Source organism: Eschrichtius robustus, chromosome 2 (assembly GCF_028021215.1).
Source record: "Eschrichtius robustus isolate mEscRob2 chromosome 2, mEscRob2.pri, whole genome shotgun sequence".
Classification (NCBI taxonomy): domain Eukaryota; kingdom Metazoa; phylum Chordata; class Mammalia; order Artiodactyla; family Eschrichtiidae; genus Eschrichtius; species Eschrichtius robustus.
In genome coordinates, this window is record NC_090825.1 from 170318766 (window position 1) to 170335445 (window position 16680).

The window sequence follows — 16680 nt, forward strand, 5'->3', positions numbered from 1 at the left end:
TTCATTATCCCCCACCCATGGGGACACCCTGGAAGGGTCATGAAAAAGTCCCCAGTGTGTTGCTTCCTTTGAAGGAAACGAGTAGACTGAGCAAAAAACAGCTGAGCATCCACCAGGTGACTCATGGCCCACCACCTCTCCCTAAACCCTGGAGAAGGCTCATTTCACAAATATTAATGGAGCACTTGCAGTGCACCAGACGCTATCCTAGCCACTGGAGATACAGCGGTGAACAAACCAGACATACGGACCTCTCGGGGCTGAGGTTCTGGCTGAATTCTGCTGAACTTGTAATGTGCCCTGTCGGGAGGTGGTGGTGGCCCCCAGCCCGCAGGCCTTTACTCCCCGCGGGGATGGGAAGGTCTCAAGGCAGCAGTAAGAGTCTGTTCGATCTCAGAACCCCGTTTTGGTGCCTTGCTCTACGTGAGGCCACAGGCAGCACTCGCTCTGGCTGGAGGAGTCGGGCACCTGAGGGTACCCGCCTGGCACTTAGCAGTCTTGCTATAGCCAGACGCTAAACACAGGACTTGGCATGCAATAGTTGCCCTATAAATAGTGGCACCTTTGTGGTTCCGAGGGTGCGGCTAACTGTCCAGGTTTGGCGCGAAAGGTGGAGTAGGACCCGGCGCCTGGATGGCGGGTCCCAGGAGCCAGCGAAGTTGATGTGCGCACGCTCCTCCTTCCGGGAGAGGTCCCACCCCTGGGGCCCTGGCCTCGCCCCCTGCGCCCTTTCCGGCCCCGCCTCTGGTGCGCGCGGCCAGCTGAGTCCCGGGAGCGGCGGTGATGGCGGCTGCAACAGCATGACTTTGGAGGCGATCCGCTACTCGCGGGGCTCACTACAGATTCTCGACCAGCTACTGCTGCCCCAGCAGAGCCGCTATGAGGCGGTGGGCTCGGTGCGCCAGGCCTGGGAGGCCATCCGCGCTATGAAGGTGGGGCCGCTTGGTGGGACCGGGGTGGGGGGCTTCCCGTGCCTGCAGTCCCTGACGCCCCCATTTCCCCACCAGGTGCGCGGCGCCCCAGCCATTGCGCTCGTGGGCTGCCTCAGCCTCGCCGTGGAGCTGCAGGCGGGCGCCGGGGGACCCGGACTTGCCGCGCTCGTGGCCTTCGTGCGCGACGCGCTGAGTTTCCTTGTCACCGCCCGGCCCACCGCCGTCAACATGGCCCGCGCCGCCCGAGACCTGGCCGACCTCGCAGCCCAGGAAGCGGAGCGGGAGGGCGCCACGGAGGAGGCGGTCCGAGAGAGGTAGAGGGGCCTTGTGCCAAGCGCTGCTCTAACCGGCGGCTATTCATTCTTTTTTTTTTTTTTTGCGCAACGACCCATGTTACAGATGGGGAAACTGAGGCAGTGTGCTCTTAGTCCAGGGCCACACAGGCAGGGCTGGGACTCACCACCGGGCAGCCTGGCCCCGGTCCTTGAACTCAATGCCCTGACTTTGACCTCCCTGAACGTCCCCAGCTCTAACTGCCCTTGGAGGCCCTTTTAAGTGCCACCTCATTTACCTAGTTTTTGCTTTTGAAGAATTTTGTTTCTAGCCCTGGTCCTTTCCCTGCTCTCTTCCCACTCTCTCCCTCCCCATTTGCTGCACAGATACTCTCCATGTTTCTTAACCCCCACCAGGGTCCCTTCTGCCTCAGGGCCTTTGCACACACCATTTCTGCAAGCCAGGTATCCATCTACTTAATCTCCTCTCCTTCAAATTTCAGGTTGTGCCTTCCCCACCCCCCATATAATACAGCTCATTCCTGTCCTCTGTCTCCTGACTCCGCTGCCTTTTCCTTCACTTTATTGTCTGTTCATCACCTGCCTCCCCCACCTCAGTGTCAGCTCCATAGGAGCAGAGATTTTTGTCTTGTTCACTGCTGTGTCCCCCAGCCCCTGACGCACAGAAGGTGCTTGGTAAATGTGTCTCGAGAGCAAATGGAGTTACAGTTAGGTGGCTGTGGCAGAAGGGTCCAGCCCCACAGCTGTGAGAGGCTTTCAGCAGGAGAGCTCCAGGAGAGCAGTGTTGGGCAGGGAGGAGGGGCTGGTGTGGACCCTGAAGCCTTGTGACTTGTGCTCAGAGTCTCTTGTCGGCCCCAGAGTGATCCGCTGGACCGAGGACATGCTGGCAAAAGACCTCCGGGACAATCGGAGCATCGGGGACCTGGGAGCCCACCACCTCCTAGAGCAGGCAGCACCCCAGGGCGGCAAGGTGATCGTGCTGACCCACTGCAACACTGGTGCACTGGCCACTGCTGGCTATGGCACAGCCCTAGGTGAGTGGGCATCCACAGGGATAGGAGAGGGCCCTTTTTGGATGCAAGAGAAAGAAACCCAAACCACTTTATACACCCCCCCAAAATGTGAATTTATTAGTTTTTGTACAGAAACACTCAGGTATGACTGGATCCAGGGGCTCAAATAATAGCATCAGGGTCCATCTATCCATGTCCCTAAGATCTGCCCTCCTTCATGGTGGCATCATCCTCTTGCTCCACTGGTCGGCCAGGGTTCAGATCACGAGGAAAAGAGCCTAGGGTCTCTATTCCGACAGGGTTAGAAAAGTCTCCTTGTATCTCGGGGGCTCTGATGGAGTCATCTGTCCATCTAGGATCAGTCACTCGATAGGCCTGGCCTATGCCATGTGCCTAGAAAATGGGTGGGGGGAGTTCCCTGGCAGTCCAGTGGTTAGGTCTCGACGCTTTCACTGCTGTGGCCCAGGTTCAGTCTCTGGATGGGGAACTGAGATCCCACAAGCCGTGCAGTTCAGCCAAAAAAAAAAAATTAAATTAAATATTTTTTAAATAAAAACAAAGTTAAATTAACATTTTTTAAAAAGTGGGTGGGATGTGGACTCCAAGAGGACTGAGGGGTAGGGCGTAGCCCCCTAAAGAAAGATTAGGGTAGCTGTGACCAGGACAAGGGGGACTGGGTCCTGGGGTTCAAGGCAGCAGATTCCACTTGATCCTAAATTCTCCAGGAGGTTTCCCTACCTGCCTAGGTGCCACCCTTGTGCCTGGGGACTGAGGCTCTGATGGCAAGACATTCATTCATTGATTCACTCAACAAATATCCATGCTTAATAAATGCTTATCTACTGTGTACCCCATCATTCATACATGCATCCATTCCTTCAGTCACTCAACATTTATTAAGCACCTACTGTGTGCCAAGCACAGTTCTAGGAGTTAGGGACCCAGCAGTGGAGAAAGTAGATCAAATCTCTGCCATCAGGAGCAGGAAAATAGGAGGAACAGACACAGGAACAGAACAAATACGTATGATGCATTTGAAGGCGGTAAGTGCTAAAGAGAAAGAGCAGGGGTTGGCAGTGTGAGGGTTGCTATGTGAGATGGAGGAATCCCGGCAGACCTCACGGAGAAGGCATTCTCTAAACACATTTGTACCAGGCAGAGAGAACAGCCACTGCAAGGGCCCGGGAGTGGGACTGCATGCTTTGGAGAACCACGCTGCTAACCAGTGGGCTGCCCTGCGCATCTGTCCCTTTGCATCTCATCCTCCTGGTGGGCTGGGCCCCACAGGTGTGATCCGCTCGCTGCACAGCCTGGGCCGTCTGGACTATGCCTTCTGCACGGAGACCCGGCCCTACAACCAGGGAGCCCGGCTGACGGCCTTTGAGTTCGTCTACGAGCAGATCCCCGCCACCCTCATCGCCGACAGCATGGCGGCAGCCGCCATGGCCCACTATGGAGTGTCAGGTCAGCAGGTGGGGGGGGCGCCAGCGGGCAGGGCTCCAGGCATCCAGGGCCCGGTGGTGACTCCCGGCATCTCATTCCCCAGCTGTCGTCGTGGGAGCCGACCGCGTGGTTGCCAATGGCGACACGGCCAACAAGGTGGGGACCTACCAGCTAGCCATCGCCGCCAAGCACCACGGCATTCCCTTCTATGTGGCTGCCCCCAGCTCCTCGTGTGACCTCCACCTGAAGACGGGCCGGGAGATCATCATCGAGGAGCGTCCTGGCCAGGAGCTGACCCATGTCAATGGGGTCAGGATTGCGGCACCCGGTAAGCCATCCGCTCAGAGGGGGGCACCATAGGCCTGGGCACCTCTGTTGAGGCACCCTGACCCCTTCACAGGCAGCAGGTGGTATTTGGGGTGTCATCAGCCTTCTGAGGCATAAGCTGCTCCTTCAAGCCATATTTTAGAGCAGACACGTCTTGGAGGTCAGATTCAAGGTCAGAAGATACAACTAATGAGTTGGGAAGCCTTGAGCGAATTGTCTTGCTCTTCTCCACCTCTGTTTTCTCACCTGAATAAGAAATAAGAGTACCACCTGGCCGAGTGCTTATGAAGAGGCAGATATTTCTCAGCTTCCCTATACTTCCTGGCTGGGTAGCCTGGTTGCCTAAAATTCATCCCTAAGAGCCCCATGAGCTGTTTTCATGACCTACCTCATATACCCCAGGCGGTTCAGTGTAATTAACCCACATGAAGTGGAGAACAGTGCCTGGCCCTCAGTGCTCCTTAAATAGTAACAAGTATGATCGAAAACCTTTTATAAAAAGGACGAGTTAGGGAGAGGGAATTTGGGACTGACGTGTACACCCTGCTATATTTAAAATGGATAACCAGCAAGGAACTACTGTGTAGCACAGGGAACTGTATTCAACATCCTGTGATAAACCATAATGGAAAAGAATACAGATAGATAGATAAATAAATAAATAATAAAAATAGATACATTAATTCTGGAAAAAAAATATTTTCTCGTTATTTTTTTGGTGCCCCTGCTTTCCTGGAGGCTTAATTATTTAGCACTGATCAAAACCCGTAAGACCATGGAAAGCAGAGTTGACAACCCACCGTGCCCCTCCCCCCAAGAAAGCTAGGTAACACGGGCCAGGTGCAGTCTGGGGACCCCGATACTCTGCTCTGGCCAAGGATCACAGGAATGCAGACCCCAGGAGAACAGGTCTTCCTTCTGATTTTTCCAAGAGAAGCCTTACATTTGTTATATGTTTGAAAGCTCCCACACTTTGAAAGCTGGCAGCTAGTTCAGTGGTCTTAAAAAACTGTGAACCAGAGAAAACAGAGTTTGCAGCCTCTTGCGTAAGAGATTGTTATTCATTCAGCAAATATTTTTGAGCACCTGGCCAGTGCCAGGTGACATGATAGGGCCGGGGAAACAGGAGTGAAAAAAGACATAAAAGTCCCTGCCCTCACAGAGCTGACAGTCCGGTGGGGAGACAGACAACAAACGAGATAAATAACAAAATTCCAGTGTATGTTAGAAGGGGGTAAAGGCTGAGGAGAAATAAATGAGGCACAGAAGGATGTGGGAAGTGTCTGTGCAGGGGGTGGATTAGACAGGATTATCTGTTCCCACTGAGAAGGTGATATTTGAGCAAAAACCTGAAGCCAGTGAAACATCAAGTCATGTGCGTATCTGAGGGAAAGCATCCAGGCAGAGGGCACGGCCCATGCAAAGGCCCTGGGGTGGATTCTCGGAGTTTCCTAAAGAGATTCTTGGAGCAGGCACAAGTGGGTGGATGTATATAAGACTTACTTTGAAGGCTTCTTCTTAGGCAGTGACAATCCAGGAACGTAGGGGGTCTAAATTCATTACTGGTATCAAAACCCATGCCTTCATGCACTTTTGGGGTGAGGATCTCTAGATTCTCAAGGATTCCCCAATCCCAAAAACCACTGTGAGTGAGACAGGTGACAATAGCTTGAGAACTCTCACTGAGCCTAATACCTGCCTTTCTTGCCTCCCCCCTCTCCCCTGCAGGAATTGGGGTTTGGAATCCTGCCTTTGATGTCACCCCCCACGACCTCATCACTGGCGGCATCATCACAGAGCTGGGTGTCTTTGCCCCTGAGGAGCTCCGGGCAGCCCTAGGTGCCACGGTCACCCTAGGTGGACCCCAGAAGTAACCAACCTAGCTGTCCATATCCTGCCCCCATTGTTTTTATAATAAACTTATTGAATGGCCTGCCCAAAAGCTGACCTTTTTCCCCCAACCACAGTTCTTCCCAGAACAGAGAAAGCAGACAGGGCCTTTGCATGGCTCTTAAGATCCCAGCAGCTGAAGTCAAGCTGCCTGAGTTCATATCCCAGTTCCACCGCCTTTTCTTTTTTTTTAAATTTATTTATTTATTTATTTATTATTTATTTATTTTTGGCTGTGTTGGGTCTTCGTTGCTGCGTACGGGCTTTCTCTGGTTGCAGCGAGCGGGGGCTACTCTTCGTTGCAGTGCGCGGGCTTCTCACTGCGCTGGCTTCTCTTGTTGCGGAGCACGGGCTCTAGGCGCTCGGGCTTCAGTAGTTGTGGCACGCGGGCTCAGTAGTTGTGGCTCGTGGGCTCTAGTGCGCAGGCCCAGTAGTTGTGGCGCACGGGCTTGGTTGCTCCACGGCATGTGGGATATTCCCAGGCCAGGGTTTGAACCCGTGTCCCCTGCATCGGCAGGCAGATTCTTAACCACTGCGCCACCATGGAAGTCCTCCACCGCTTTTTCTGTTGTGTGATCTTAGCCGAATCACTTCACCTCTCCATGCTTTGTTTTCCTCATTTACAAAATGGAGACAATACTAGTACCTCCCTTTTTGGTTGCTCTCAGGGCTGGAATTAGGGTGACACCTCAGGTGCAAAATTTTAGAGGAGGCCCTGAGAAGCTCAGTAGTCAAGATAAATAATAGCTTCATGCATTATTTTTGAAAAATCAAAATTAATGCAAAAACAATCCATGGTGAACAAAATATAAAGATATTAAGTAGAATGAAACCCTGACCTTGCATATCTTGACCCTACTCCCTTCACTCCTGATACCAGCCCTCGTTCCAACAAAACTTTATTTACAACATCAAGCAGCCAGTCCACAGGCTGTAGTTGGACGATTTGATTTTCTTTGTATTAAAATATTATTTTTGAATGTTGAATATATTTTTATCTTGATAACTGAAGTTTGGGGCACCCCTTAGATTTTGCACCAGAGTGCCTCACTTGCCTGACCGTGAGTCCTAGACTTGAAGTTTATGTGTAAAGAGCATAAAACAGCATAAGTTTTACAAAGCGGATAAGCACCCAGTAAGTGTTAGCTTATCATTATAACCTTTACTTCGAAATTTTTGCGAAATGCTGGCTATCATCGACCGTCGTGGGTAGTGGTCACTTTAACTCTTTGCCACGTTGTATCCCGTGAGCCATTGCGCCCTCCGGCCCCACTGTATCCCATCATGCCCTGCGTTTTTCGTCTGCGACCTCCCACAGCCCCGCCTCTTCCGGTGCATGACTGATCATGGCGCAGGGGCAGCGCAAGTTCCAGGCGCGGAAACCGGCGAAGAGCAAGACAGCTGCGGCAGCCTCGGAGCGGAACCGGGGCCCGAGGAAGGGCGGTGAGGAGCGGGCCGGGGACTGGGGGGCGAGGTGGGCCCGAGGTTCTCCGGCCTCACGAGAGCGCATCTCTCCCCAGGTCTCGTTATCGCACCCAAGAAGGCACGCATCGTGCAACAGCAAAAGCTGAAGAAGGTGAGTTCGAGCGTGTGGGAGGCCGGGGATGGAGAACTCCCAGTGCTGTGAGCTTCAGTTTCCTCCCTTGTGCAGTGGGTACGGAAACATTACCTGCCAGTCAGTGAGCCTCCTAAAGCCACGACTGGTGCGCAAAATGTGTTCAGCACACATTAGCTGCTTTCGCTCAAATTGTCCTCGTTAATAGACCTCGAGAGGGAAGGCAGCCTGGGAAAGGGGTTGAAAACCCCAGCTTTGCACGAAGACAGTGCTGGGAGCAAAGCGCAGTTCCATCGACAGCTAGTATATCTTCACCCGGAGCTTCTTAAAGAAGAAACGGTTGTAGTGATAGCACTTTTCTCCTAGAGTTGTAAGGATTCAATGCCATAGGACGCCTGTAAAGCCCTGAGAACAGCACAGGGCTGAAGTAAACGTTTTTGTGGTTGTTTTTAAGTGTAGCTTTTTCGTGTGCAGGTAAATGGGGTTGATCTTATAAAGAAGTGGCAAAGAGATTTTTGTTAAGGTTGGAAAGAGAAGTTACAAAGAGATCTGGTGGAGTCAGACCTGAATTCTAATTGTACAACACACACTAACTCACCCTATAATCTTGAGCAAATTGTTTAGAGCCTCAGTTTTTTGTTTTTTGTTTTGGCTGCACTACACAGCTTTCAGTAGTTCCCCGACCAGGGATTGAACCCGTGCCCCCTGCAGTGGAAGACAGTATCTTAAATCACTGGATCGCCAGAGCCTCAGTTTTCTTAGACCTGGGTACCCAGCAAGCTGCTTACCTCCATGTCGCAGCCAGAGGGGGAAGGTGTCTCATGGACATCTCAAGCTCAGTACGTCCAGAACCAGGCTCCTGATCCTCTCCCCACTGTGCTCCCCGACTCCACCATGATCCTGCCACAGTCTCTCCTTCCAGATACTCGGGATTCCCCCTTTCTCTCACATCCAGGTTGGATCTCGTCCTTTTTGCCTTCAGGATTAATCTAGAATCCGCCCACTTCCCATCTTTCTGACCCCCCAACCTGGTCCCATCCCATCATCTCCCACCTGGACCAGGGCAGTCACATCCTCCCAGATCTCCTGGCCTCGCCATTCCCCATAGCAGCCAGAGGGCACCTGTGAGCACCTGAATCAGGGCACTTGCCTCCTCTGCTCAGAAACCTCGGTGGCTCCCACCTCACTCAGGAAGAGCCCAGGTTCTCCCCACAGCCCACAGGACCCGGCACACTCTGCTCCTGTCTTTTCCTTGCCCTCACCTCCTCCCTCTCTCCCTCCAGCCTCACTGGCCCCTTAACTGCTCCTTGTCCCACCTCAGAACTTTTGCACTAGCTGTTTCCTCCGCCTGGATTCTTCTCCCAGAAATCTACACGGCTTCCTTCCTCCAAGTCAAGTCTGGCTGCAAGCGTTGCTTCTGAGCAGCTATCCCTGATGGCAACCTCACCCCACCCCTCACTCATCATCCCTTGTATGCTTTTCTCCATAGCAGCACTTATCATCTGTCATCCTTCAACAGTTTACCAGAGGGACTTCCCTGGCGGTCCAGTGGTTAAGACTCTGCGCTTCCACTGCAGGGGGCGCCGGTTCCGGTTCCGGTTCCGATCCCTAGTTGGGGAACGGAAGATCCCGCATGCCACTGGGCGTGGCCAAAAAAAAAAAACAGTTTACCAGAGTGTGTCACTGACAGCTGTGTTGTCCACACGCACTGAATGTCAGCTTCATGAGGGCAGAGGTTTTTCTGTGTCTTTGCTGTTGTTTCCCTTGCGCCCAGGCGTGTGGTGACGGTCATGGTTGTCATGGTCATTGAAACTCATAGGCAGGGCAAGGGAGCAGTTTAGGTAATATGATTAAACTACCAGTTTTGGACCCAAACACTCGGGTTCTGATTCCTGTGCCTTTACTTGCCTACACCCCTATTTCTCAGAGCCCCAGTTCACCATTAGCAAAGCAGAGACAAGAGGAGGCCGCCCGCCTGGAGGCTGAGGCTGGAGACTCTGGGCGTGCTGGGTTCCAGTCTCCCATCGCTCACATGATTTGGGAATCCTGGGCAAGTGCCTCCTCACTGCAGGTGCCTCAGTTTCCCCAGCTGTAAAATGGGAATGGGCAGAGGTTTAGAAGCTGAGATCCAGAGATGAGAAGGGGTTTTTCGGTGTGCAATGTTCCCAGAGTATGGGGCAGAAGCAGGGCTTAACCCCCAGCCACCATACTCTCAGGTGTTGTTTCGGGGGGAGTTGCTGATCCAGCCCCTTGTGAGCTCACAGGAGAAAGGGCAGCAGACCAGGCCCTCCCTCCCGCCTCAGGTCCCAGTCTGATTGTGCCACGGTTGCTCCCTCAGAACCTGGAGGTCGGGATCCGGAAGAAGATCGAACATGATGTGCTGATGAAAGCCAGCACCAGTCTGCCCAAGAAGCTGGCCCTGTTGAAGGCCCCCACCAAAAAGAAGGCAGCAGCCCCTTCCTCCACCAAGACGCCTTCCTAAGGATGCAGCCCAGCAGAGGCCATCACCGCAACCCTCTCTGTGCTCAGACCTGTGCAGGGAGGAGGGGCTGTGCTCCCCAGAGCCTTGGGTTGCGCCTCAAACTTTACTGGGGGCCTGGCCCGTGAGCAGGTGATCAGCAGGTCAGAAGTGCACCGGCTCGCTTCCCAGGGTGCCAAGGCCAAGCGCAGGCCAAGGCCAGGAGGATGCCTTCACCAGCTTCCTGTGTCCCCCTCCCCCTCCCCACATCCTGTCTCCACTGGTTTAACCCGGAGCAATAAACCTGACTTTGTCATTCCTCCCACGGTCACATGTTCCTGTGAGCTCACATGTTCCTGTGAGCGGGACATGCTGGGGCCTGGGGCCAGGTGCCCCGACCGGGTCATCCCCAGCAGTTTCCACAGGAGACTAGCCACGTGCCAGGGAAGGACGAATGGGCTTCTGCACCTCCAGCCTGGGAACCAGGGGAGAGTTTTCTTTCCTCCTGCCTTGGGTGACTCACCTACATACCCTCCACAGACATGCCTGTGTCACCCCCTCTGCCGGGGACCGGCCAGGCAGCCTAGGGATGTCCTTCCCATCTGCAGGACAGGTACTGACACCACCTTGTAGAGTCAAAATGCTGATTAAGCCAGAATGTGCTTATAAACTTCTCAGTGCCACCTCGATCTTTAAAAAAAGTCATCAGTCATAACAGCAAGTACGAAGCACTGCCTGTGGCCCAGGCACTGCTCTGGTGCTTTCTACACATCACCCCAGTCCTCATGATGCCCAGGTCAGGTCACATCATTAACATTCCAGAGCAGGGACTTGAACCCGGCACTGGCAGAGCCCCAGTATGTGCTCTCAGCTGCCCATCTGCTGCCTCTCTTAACAGACCAAGTTTCTGTTCTGTTCCATCCTGGGCTCCCCTCCCCTAAAACCTCAGCTGTGCCTGTGGGATCGGCCAGGAGCTCTTCTGGTCTGAGGTCCTTCCTCCCTCCCTCTGATGGGGGGTGGGGAGCAGGTTACAGCTCAGGGACCAGGCAGGCAACAGTCTGGGTGGTGCTGAGCCGCTGTCTTTGTGGTGGCTGTTCCCCCGAGGTGGGTGACTGAACTCCCAACATTTTTCTAAAAAGCAAGGGACAACCACTGTGGAAGACAGTTTGGTGGCTCCTCGGTAAGTTCAGGCTGGAGTTACCACGTGACCCAGCCGTTGCCCACCAGGCACACACCCCAAGGGATCGAACACAGACTCAGCATCTCGTACACGTACGTTCACAGCAGCACCAGTCACGGTCACCCAAAGGTGGTAGCAACCCAAATGCTGCCAACAGATGACTGGATAAGCAAAGTGTAGTTTGTCCACAGGATGGAATATTATTCAGCCATAAAACAGAATGATACAGTTCACCATGGGTGAACTTTGAAAACATTATGAAAGAAGCCAGACACAAAAGGCCACATAATGTGTGATTCCATTCATGTGAAATGTCCGGAAGAGGCAAATCCATAGCGACAGTGGTTCTCTATGGGGTGGCAGGGACTGGGGGGGCGGGGCAATGGGGAGTGACAGCAAGTGGGTATGGGGTCATCTTTGAGAGGTGATAAGGTTTTGCAACTAAAGTTGGTGGTTGCAAACGTTGTAAATGTGCTAAATGCCACTGAATTATACCCTTCTAAATGGTGACTTTTCCATGTGAGTTTTAACCCCCAGAAAAGGCAGGAAGGGTAATTTCACATGCAAAAAAAAAAAAGTCCTGATTTACATCTCAAAAACACAGGAATTGTGGCAGCAGAGCCCTAATTTGATGGCGAGACTTCACAGTTTGGAGTTGTCTGGGGCCCGGGGCTCAGGGTTTCTGTTAGGGGGAGGAGAGGGGCGGGGGATGGGGCCCAGACCCGGGACTGGAGGGCAGGGCTGCCGCTTGGCTCTGTGATGCCCAGAGTATACCGTTCCTTGAGCCCCACCTACAGGACCTGGACCCTCCTGCCATCTGCCCACCTCACAGCAGTTTCTCCCCTAAGCAGACAGCGAGTGACTTATGCCCTTTAACATGGAGTCGCTTTGCACGTTGGGCATTTATTGTGCGCCTACTGCATGCCAACCTCTGGGCTAGGTAGAGCTGAGAACTGACATTCTAGTGGGGAGAACAGAAAACAAGGAAGCCCCAGGCTGCCCCCTCCAGACCCCCGCCTCCTCCCAGTCCCGCCCCCTGCCCTTTTGCACCTCCTGTTCCCTCCCCCTCCCAGGTGTCACCTCAGAGAATCGTTCTCTGTCCCCTGCTCCTGGAAGTGGTCACTCTGTGTCACTCTCATCCGTTTTCTACTTTGCATCTTTGTTGTGTCTCCAACACCTGGAACAGCGCACAATAGTTGCTCCACGAACAGGTGTTCGCTGAATGAAGGAAGGAAGGAATTGTTTCTTTCTGCAAGGAACATTTTGCATCTCAGTAAATCAGTTCTGACCATTCAAAGCATCATCTCTATACAACACGCCCTTCCCTTCCGGGTTAGCTGGTTCATAACAACGTCTATGAACGATTTCACAGCTCCATCCATGAATTGTAAGCAACTGATTGAGCAATACAGAACCACTCTTATCTGCTCATTCCGGCCCATGCAGCTGAGGTTCCATTGACAGCCCTCCTCCCCTGTGGAAAAACCAATTTGCCTCCATTCGCACATTTATTTACTCAAATAGTCTGATCTGTTGTAAAAGCGCCCGTTTTCCAGACTCTCTTTTGAACCTCGTATAACATCTGCCTAGTTCCCACAGGAGTTCAATAAAAAAATCTTAACACGTGTTCATCTTTATTTGTCGGTGAGAGCCTTGATTGCACCCGCTTTTGAAAATTATCTTTTAACCTTTCTATCTGGAATCTCGAAAGGGTGAGGGGTGGGACCGGCTGGGCTCTGGGTGCCATCTGGCGCTTCCCTCAGCCACCAGGAGGCGCCTCCAACCCGGGCCAAGCCCACTGCCGCTGGCGGCGCCCGGGCTGGCCAAGGACTCCTGTAAACTGGCTCCCTTTGTCCCTCTGACGCCAGCCCCTTTGAGGGGGACCCCAGGGGTGAGGAAAGGCATTCAGGCGTGACAGGTTTCGGATCTGGAATGTCAACCCACCTGTTCCCTCTTCACCCCACTCCCTCGGCCTCCCCAAACAGCCTCACTTTCCCACCACCTCCACCCTCCACCCCATCACTGACCTGGGTGACTTTTCCCTCCCATGCTAGGTCCTCCCTAGCATGTGGGTCCTGCCCACAAATCCCCCGTTAGTGTCGCAGCCAAGAGCCCCAGACTTTGGGAAATCCCTACACCTCTTGTTCTCTTCAGCAGGTCCCTTTCTGAGCCTCAGTTTCCTCATCTGTTAAATGGAGACCCTAACACCCCTCCCTGAGTGTGGAAATGTGGGGAGCCTGAAGACTGTGACAGCTGCCTTTGTGTCCTGGACCGGGAGGGAAGCCCAGTTCCAGCCACTCAGCCTGTCTACTCCCTGCCTTTTCCCCTGCCCCTCCCCGCTCCCCAGGGCCAGGGCAGTCATTAAATGTTGCTTTTCAGACAATTATTCCTGCTCAAGCCTTTTCCTCTCCTGCCTCCACCTTCCCCCTCTGCCTGGAATGCCCATTTTTCCTGGCAGGGCCCTGACTCTCTGCCCATGAACTTGTGTTCCAAAAGGGAAGAAAAGAAATGTAAGAAGCAAATGTTGCCAGCTGGGCAGCCCAGAGGGGCTGCAAAGGGACCAGGAAGTGAAACTGCCCTGGCTGGTTTCCTGCCTGAGTCAACAGGGGCATTGGGGTGCTGCAGGGGGGTTGGCAGAGGGAGGGACCCTCAGAATGTTAGGATGGGGTGGCACAGAGCTGGGGGGTGGGGGGAGCCGTGGCCCCCCTCATCCGAGCCTTCAGAGTCACCCTGTTTCTCATGGGTCTTGATGTCAGTACACATGTGGGTTTGGGGTCAGGAGCTGTGGATGCCTAGACAGTGAGCTCACAGCAGCGGGCGGGATAAATGTGGTTCCATTTTCCTGAAGCCCAAACTCGCTGGCTACACTGAGAAGGGAGGACTTGCGGGTAGCTAGAACACCCCTTGCAACGTCGCCTTTCCTAAAAGTGTTGCTAGGAAGAGGGTAGGCGTGAAACAGGCTTGGAGACTTGATCCTGGAGGCACCCCCCATTTTCCCAAGGGCCTTTGTGACTTCTCACGTTCTCCAGGGATTTCTGTGTGGCCTTGGGCAACTTTCTGACCCTCTCTGGGCCTCATTACCCTCATCTGTAAAATCAGAGTAACGGAATAGAATGTCGGTGTTTCCCAAACTGTGCATTTGATCCCCAGCCAATGTGACAAGACCAGCCCACCCACCAGGGCCTGAATGCTGGCCCTACCCTTTCCTGCTGTGGACCTAGGTTAAGTCACCTGACCTTTCTGTGCCTCAGTTTTCTCATCCGTGAGATGGGGATGATGAAAATATTAGTATCTCTTGTGAGAGAATAAAATAAAACATCCTCACCCTGTGATGTCCCATTCTCTATTCCTCCTATATATCCTGTTCCACTGGCCTGGAGTGCCTTTTCTGATTCAGCATCTCAGGACATCCACGGAAGCATCCTCAGGGACAAGGGCCAGCCACATACTAAATGCTGAAGGGGGCTGCTTGGAAAAGCTGGACCCTGGGTCCTGTTTGCTAGGGGAGCACCTGAAAGACTTGTTTCACTGATGTTCTCCCTGCTTTTCTCCCCACCTATTTCTCCTTCCCCATAAGTCTATCTTTGCCTCAAATCCTTGCAAGAAAGACATGCTCTAATAAGTCTAGGGCTTCCCAGTCAGGCAAGAACTCCACCTCTCTAAGCCTCAGTTTCTTCATCTGAGAAATGGAGGTGACATCCGCATTTTGCAGCGCTGTTGGAAGGCTTACATTTGATAACGTGTCTGAACAGCTAGAGCACCACATAAGCAATCAGTACATTATTATTACTGTTGTTTTGTTGTTGTCATTGTGGTCAGCTGTGGTTTCTCAAGACCACTGCTGTTCCATAGAAATTACAATGCAAATTGCATATGTAACTTTAAACGCCCTGATACCGCATAGAATAAAATAAAATAAATACACAATGAAACAATCACGGCCCCAGTCACAGCCAGTGCCAGGAAAACCACAAGTGCCCGCTCTAAAATGTAGGGCTTGATTTGCAGCAACATGGATGGACCTAGAGATTATCATACTAAGTCAGTCAGACAGAGAAAGACAAATATCATGAAATACACAAGGTGGAATTAATTTTAATAATGTATTTTACTTAACACAAACATCTAAAATAGTATTATTTCAACATGTAATCAATATAAAAAATTCTTAATGACATATTTTGCCTTCTTTTTTTTTCTATTAAGTCTCCAAAATCCAATGTGTTTTACACTGACAGCACAGCCCAGTTCAGCTTGGTCTCATTTTAAGGACTCAAAGGCCACTTGTGGCCAGTGGTGACCATACTAGACAGTGCAGGTCGGAGGGAGTTTACTGAAGGGTGGGTTGGGGACTGGCCAGAAAATGCAGCTGTGAAACTGGAAATTCCTGGAAGGAAAAAGGCAGAGTTTCCATGTGGGGAGAGGCAGGGGGCAGCAATCAGGCTACTTAGGGGCCAGCTTGGGTTTTCCTGCTCTGTAGATCATTTCAGTGGAATGGGAGCAAAGCATGAGCTATATAGATTGAGTGACTGCTGTATGTATGTCCGGAGGTGTTCAGGTGCTGGCGGTAAAGCAGTGCATCAGTTAGACAATTAGACTGCCCCTTGGAGCTCACCATGGAGCGGGGAGAGACAGAAATTAAACAACTGCTGAAATAAAGAAACGTAATGATAATGGAGAGAAGTGTGGCGAAGGGGAAATGCAGGGTTCTCTAGCAACATGGAGATGGCAGGGGTGGTGGCGCCGGGGACCGGCGATGAGGACCACCGCCTGCTTCAAGGTCACATCAAGAGAAGTGACCTAAACAAGCTGAATCAGAAAAAATAATCAGAGGTGGTCGGATTTGACATCTATTCGTTGAACCTTATGAAATTGCCATTTAGTGTATCAAAAATTGTTGAAAATCAGTAATTTCATAGGACTTAACGTAATATATAGGGCATAGAATGGATTGGAGATTCTTAGCTTGGGGCTCAAGGATGGGCTTGAATTGGGCTCTATTTCTAGCGAGGGTGTCCGCAGCCCCCATAAACTCTACCAAGGGACCTGTGATCCCTCCATCCCGCAAAGCATCAAAACTTGACCCGTCGCCCAAAGAGGCTGAATTTCTCCAGTCACACAGCCCAGAGGGAGGAGGGGCTGAGGGACTGCCCGGGGATCCCGCCGCTCTGTCTCGCTCCCGGGCCGAGCCGTGTTGATTGTCCCCTCGCGGCGCCCGGAAGCGACCCTCAGTAAACAAAGCCTTGTGTGGGCGCAGCCCCAGCTGCCCGGGGAGCGCTGTCCAGCCCTAGCGGGGCGGGGGAGGAATGTTGTGAATGAACCCCGGACCCGCCCCGAAACTCCGCTTAAGGCCGACGCCGCGGGGTCTCCTCCCACTGTGATTGGTTTCCGGCGTCCCGTGATTGACAGCGCTGCTCGCTGAGCGCCCTGATTGAGTAGTCCCGAAAAGACAGGCAGTGCACACAATGAATGAACAGCGGCGACTTGTAGACGGATCTGGCGGTGCAGCCAATGGCGGAAGAGGGCCTCGGAGGCCGAAGGGGGGCCAATGGAGACGGGCTGTGGGGGCGGGACGACGGCGGAGGATAA

General features: G+C 52.8%; 2 protein-coding genes across 4 annotated transcripts; both read left to right on the plus strand.

Annotated features, from left to right (window-relative positions):
- Window positions 1–720: 720 nt before the first annotated feature.
- MRI1 (methylthioribose-1-phosphate isomerase 1) lies at window positions 721–5950 on the plus strand. The gene is made up of 6 exons (XM_068536874.1): window positions 721–932; window positions 1008–1246; window positions 2084–2259; window positions 3526–3702; window positions 3785–4009; window positions 5737–5950. The coding sequence occupies exons 1-6, from the start codon at window positions 801–803 to the stop codon at window positions 5880–5882; spliced, it is 1095 nt and encodes a 364-aa protein (XP_068392975.1). The 5' UTR covers window positions 721–800; the 3' UTR covers window positions 5883–5950.
- A 1115-nt stretch (window positions 5951–7065) lies between these two features.
- On the plus strand, window positions 7066–10236 carry C2H19orf53 (chromosome 2 C19orf53 homolog). Of its 3 annotated transcripts, none has more exons than XM_068536878.1 (4): window positions 7066–7341; window positions 7419–7474; window positions 9381–9503; window positions 9792–10236. In XM_068536878.1, exons 1-4 carry the CDS (start codon window positions 7245–7247, stop codon window positions 9933–9935), a joined length of 420 nt encoding a protein of 139 aa, XP_068392979.1. In that variant the 5' UTR covers window positions 7066–7244; the 3' UTR covers window positions 9936–10236. The 3 variants fall into 3 exon arrangements, with proteins under 3 accessions (XP_068392979.1, XP_068392978.1, XP_068392980.1); XM_068536877.1 differs by having other exon boundaries at window positions 7112–7341; window positions 9381–9524; XM_068536879.1 differs by lacking the exon at window positions 9381–9503 and having other exon boundaries at window positions 7132–7341.
- The last annotated feature ends 6444 nt before the right edge of the window (window positions 10237–16680 follow it).

What these genes read in the sequence shown, in the direction of transcription:
- C2H19orf53 (XM_068536877.1), top strand. Translation starts at nt 7,245, where the DNA reads ATGGCGCAGGGGCAGCGCAAGTTCCAGGCGCGGAAACCGGCGAAGAGC. An exon ending in CCGGGGCCCGAGGAAGGGCG is followed by an intron (nt 7,342 to 7,418) that starts GTGAGGAGCGGG and finishes ATCTCTCCCCAG; the next exon opens with GTCTCGTTATCGCACCCAAG. An exon ending in AACAGCAAAAGCTGAAGAAG is followed by an intron (nt 7,475 to 9,380) that starts GTGAGTTCGAGC and finishes CCTATTTCTCAG; the next exon opens with AGCCCCAGTTCACCATTAGC.
- MRI1 (XM_068536874.1), top strand. Translation starts at nt 801, where the DNA reads ATGACTTTGGAGGCGATCCGCTACTCGCGGGGCTCACTACAGATTCTC. An exon ending in AGGCCATCCGCGCTATGAAG is followed by an intron (nt 933 to 1,007) that starts GTGGGGCCGCTT and finishes TTTCCCCACCAG; the next exon opens with GTGCGCGGCGCCCCAGCCAT. An exon ending in TGGCTATGGCACAGCCCTAG is followed by an intron (nt 2,260 to 3,525) that starts GTGAGTGGGCAT and finishes TGGGCCCCACAG; the next exon opens with GTGTGATCCGCTCGCTGCAC.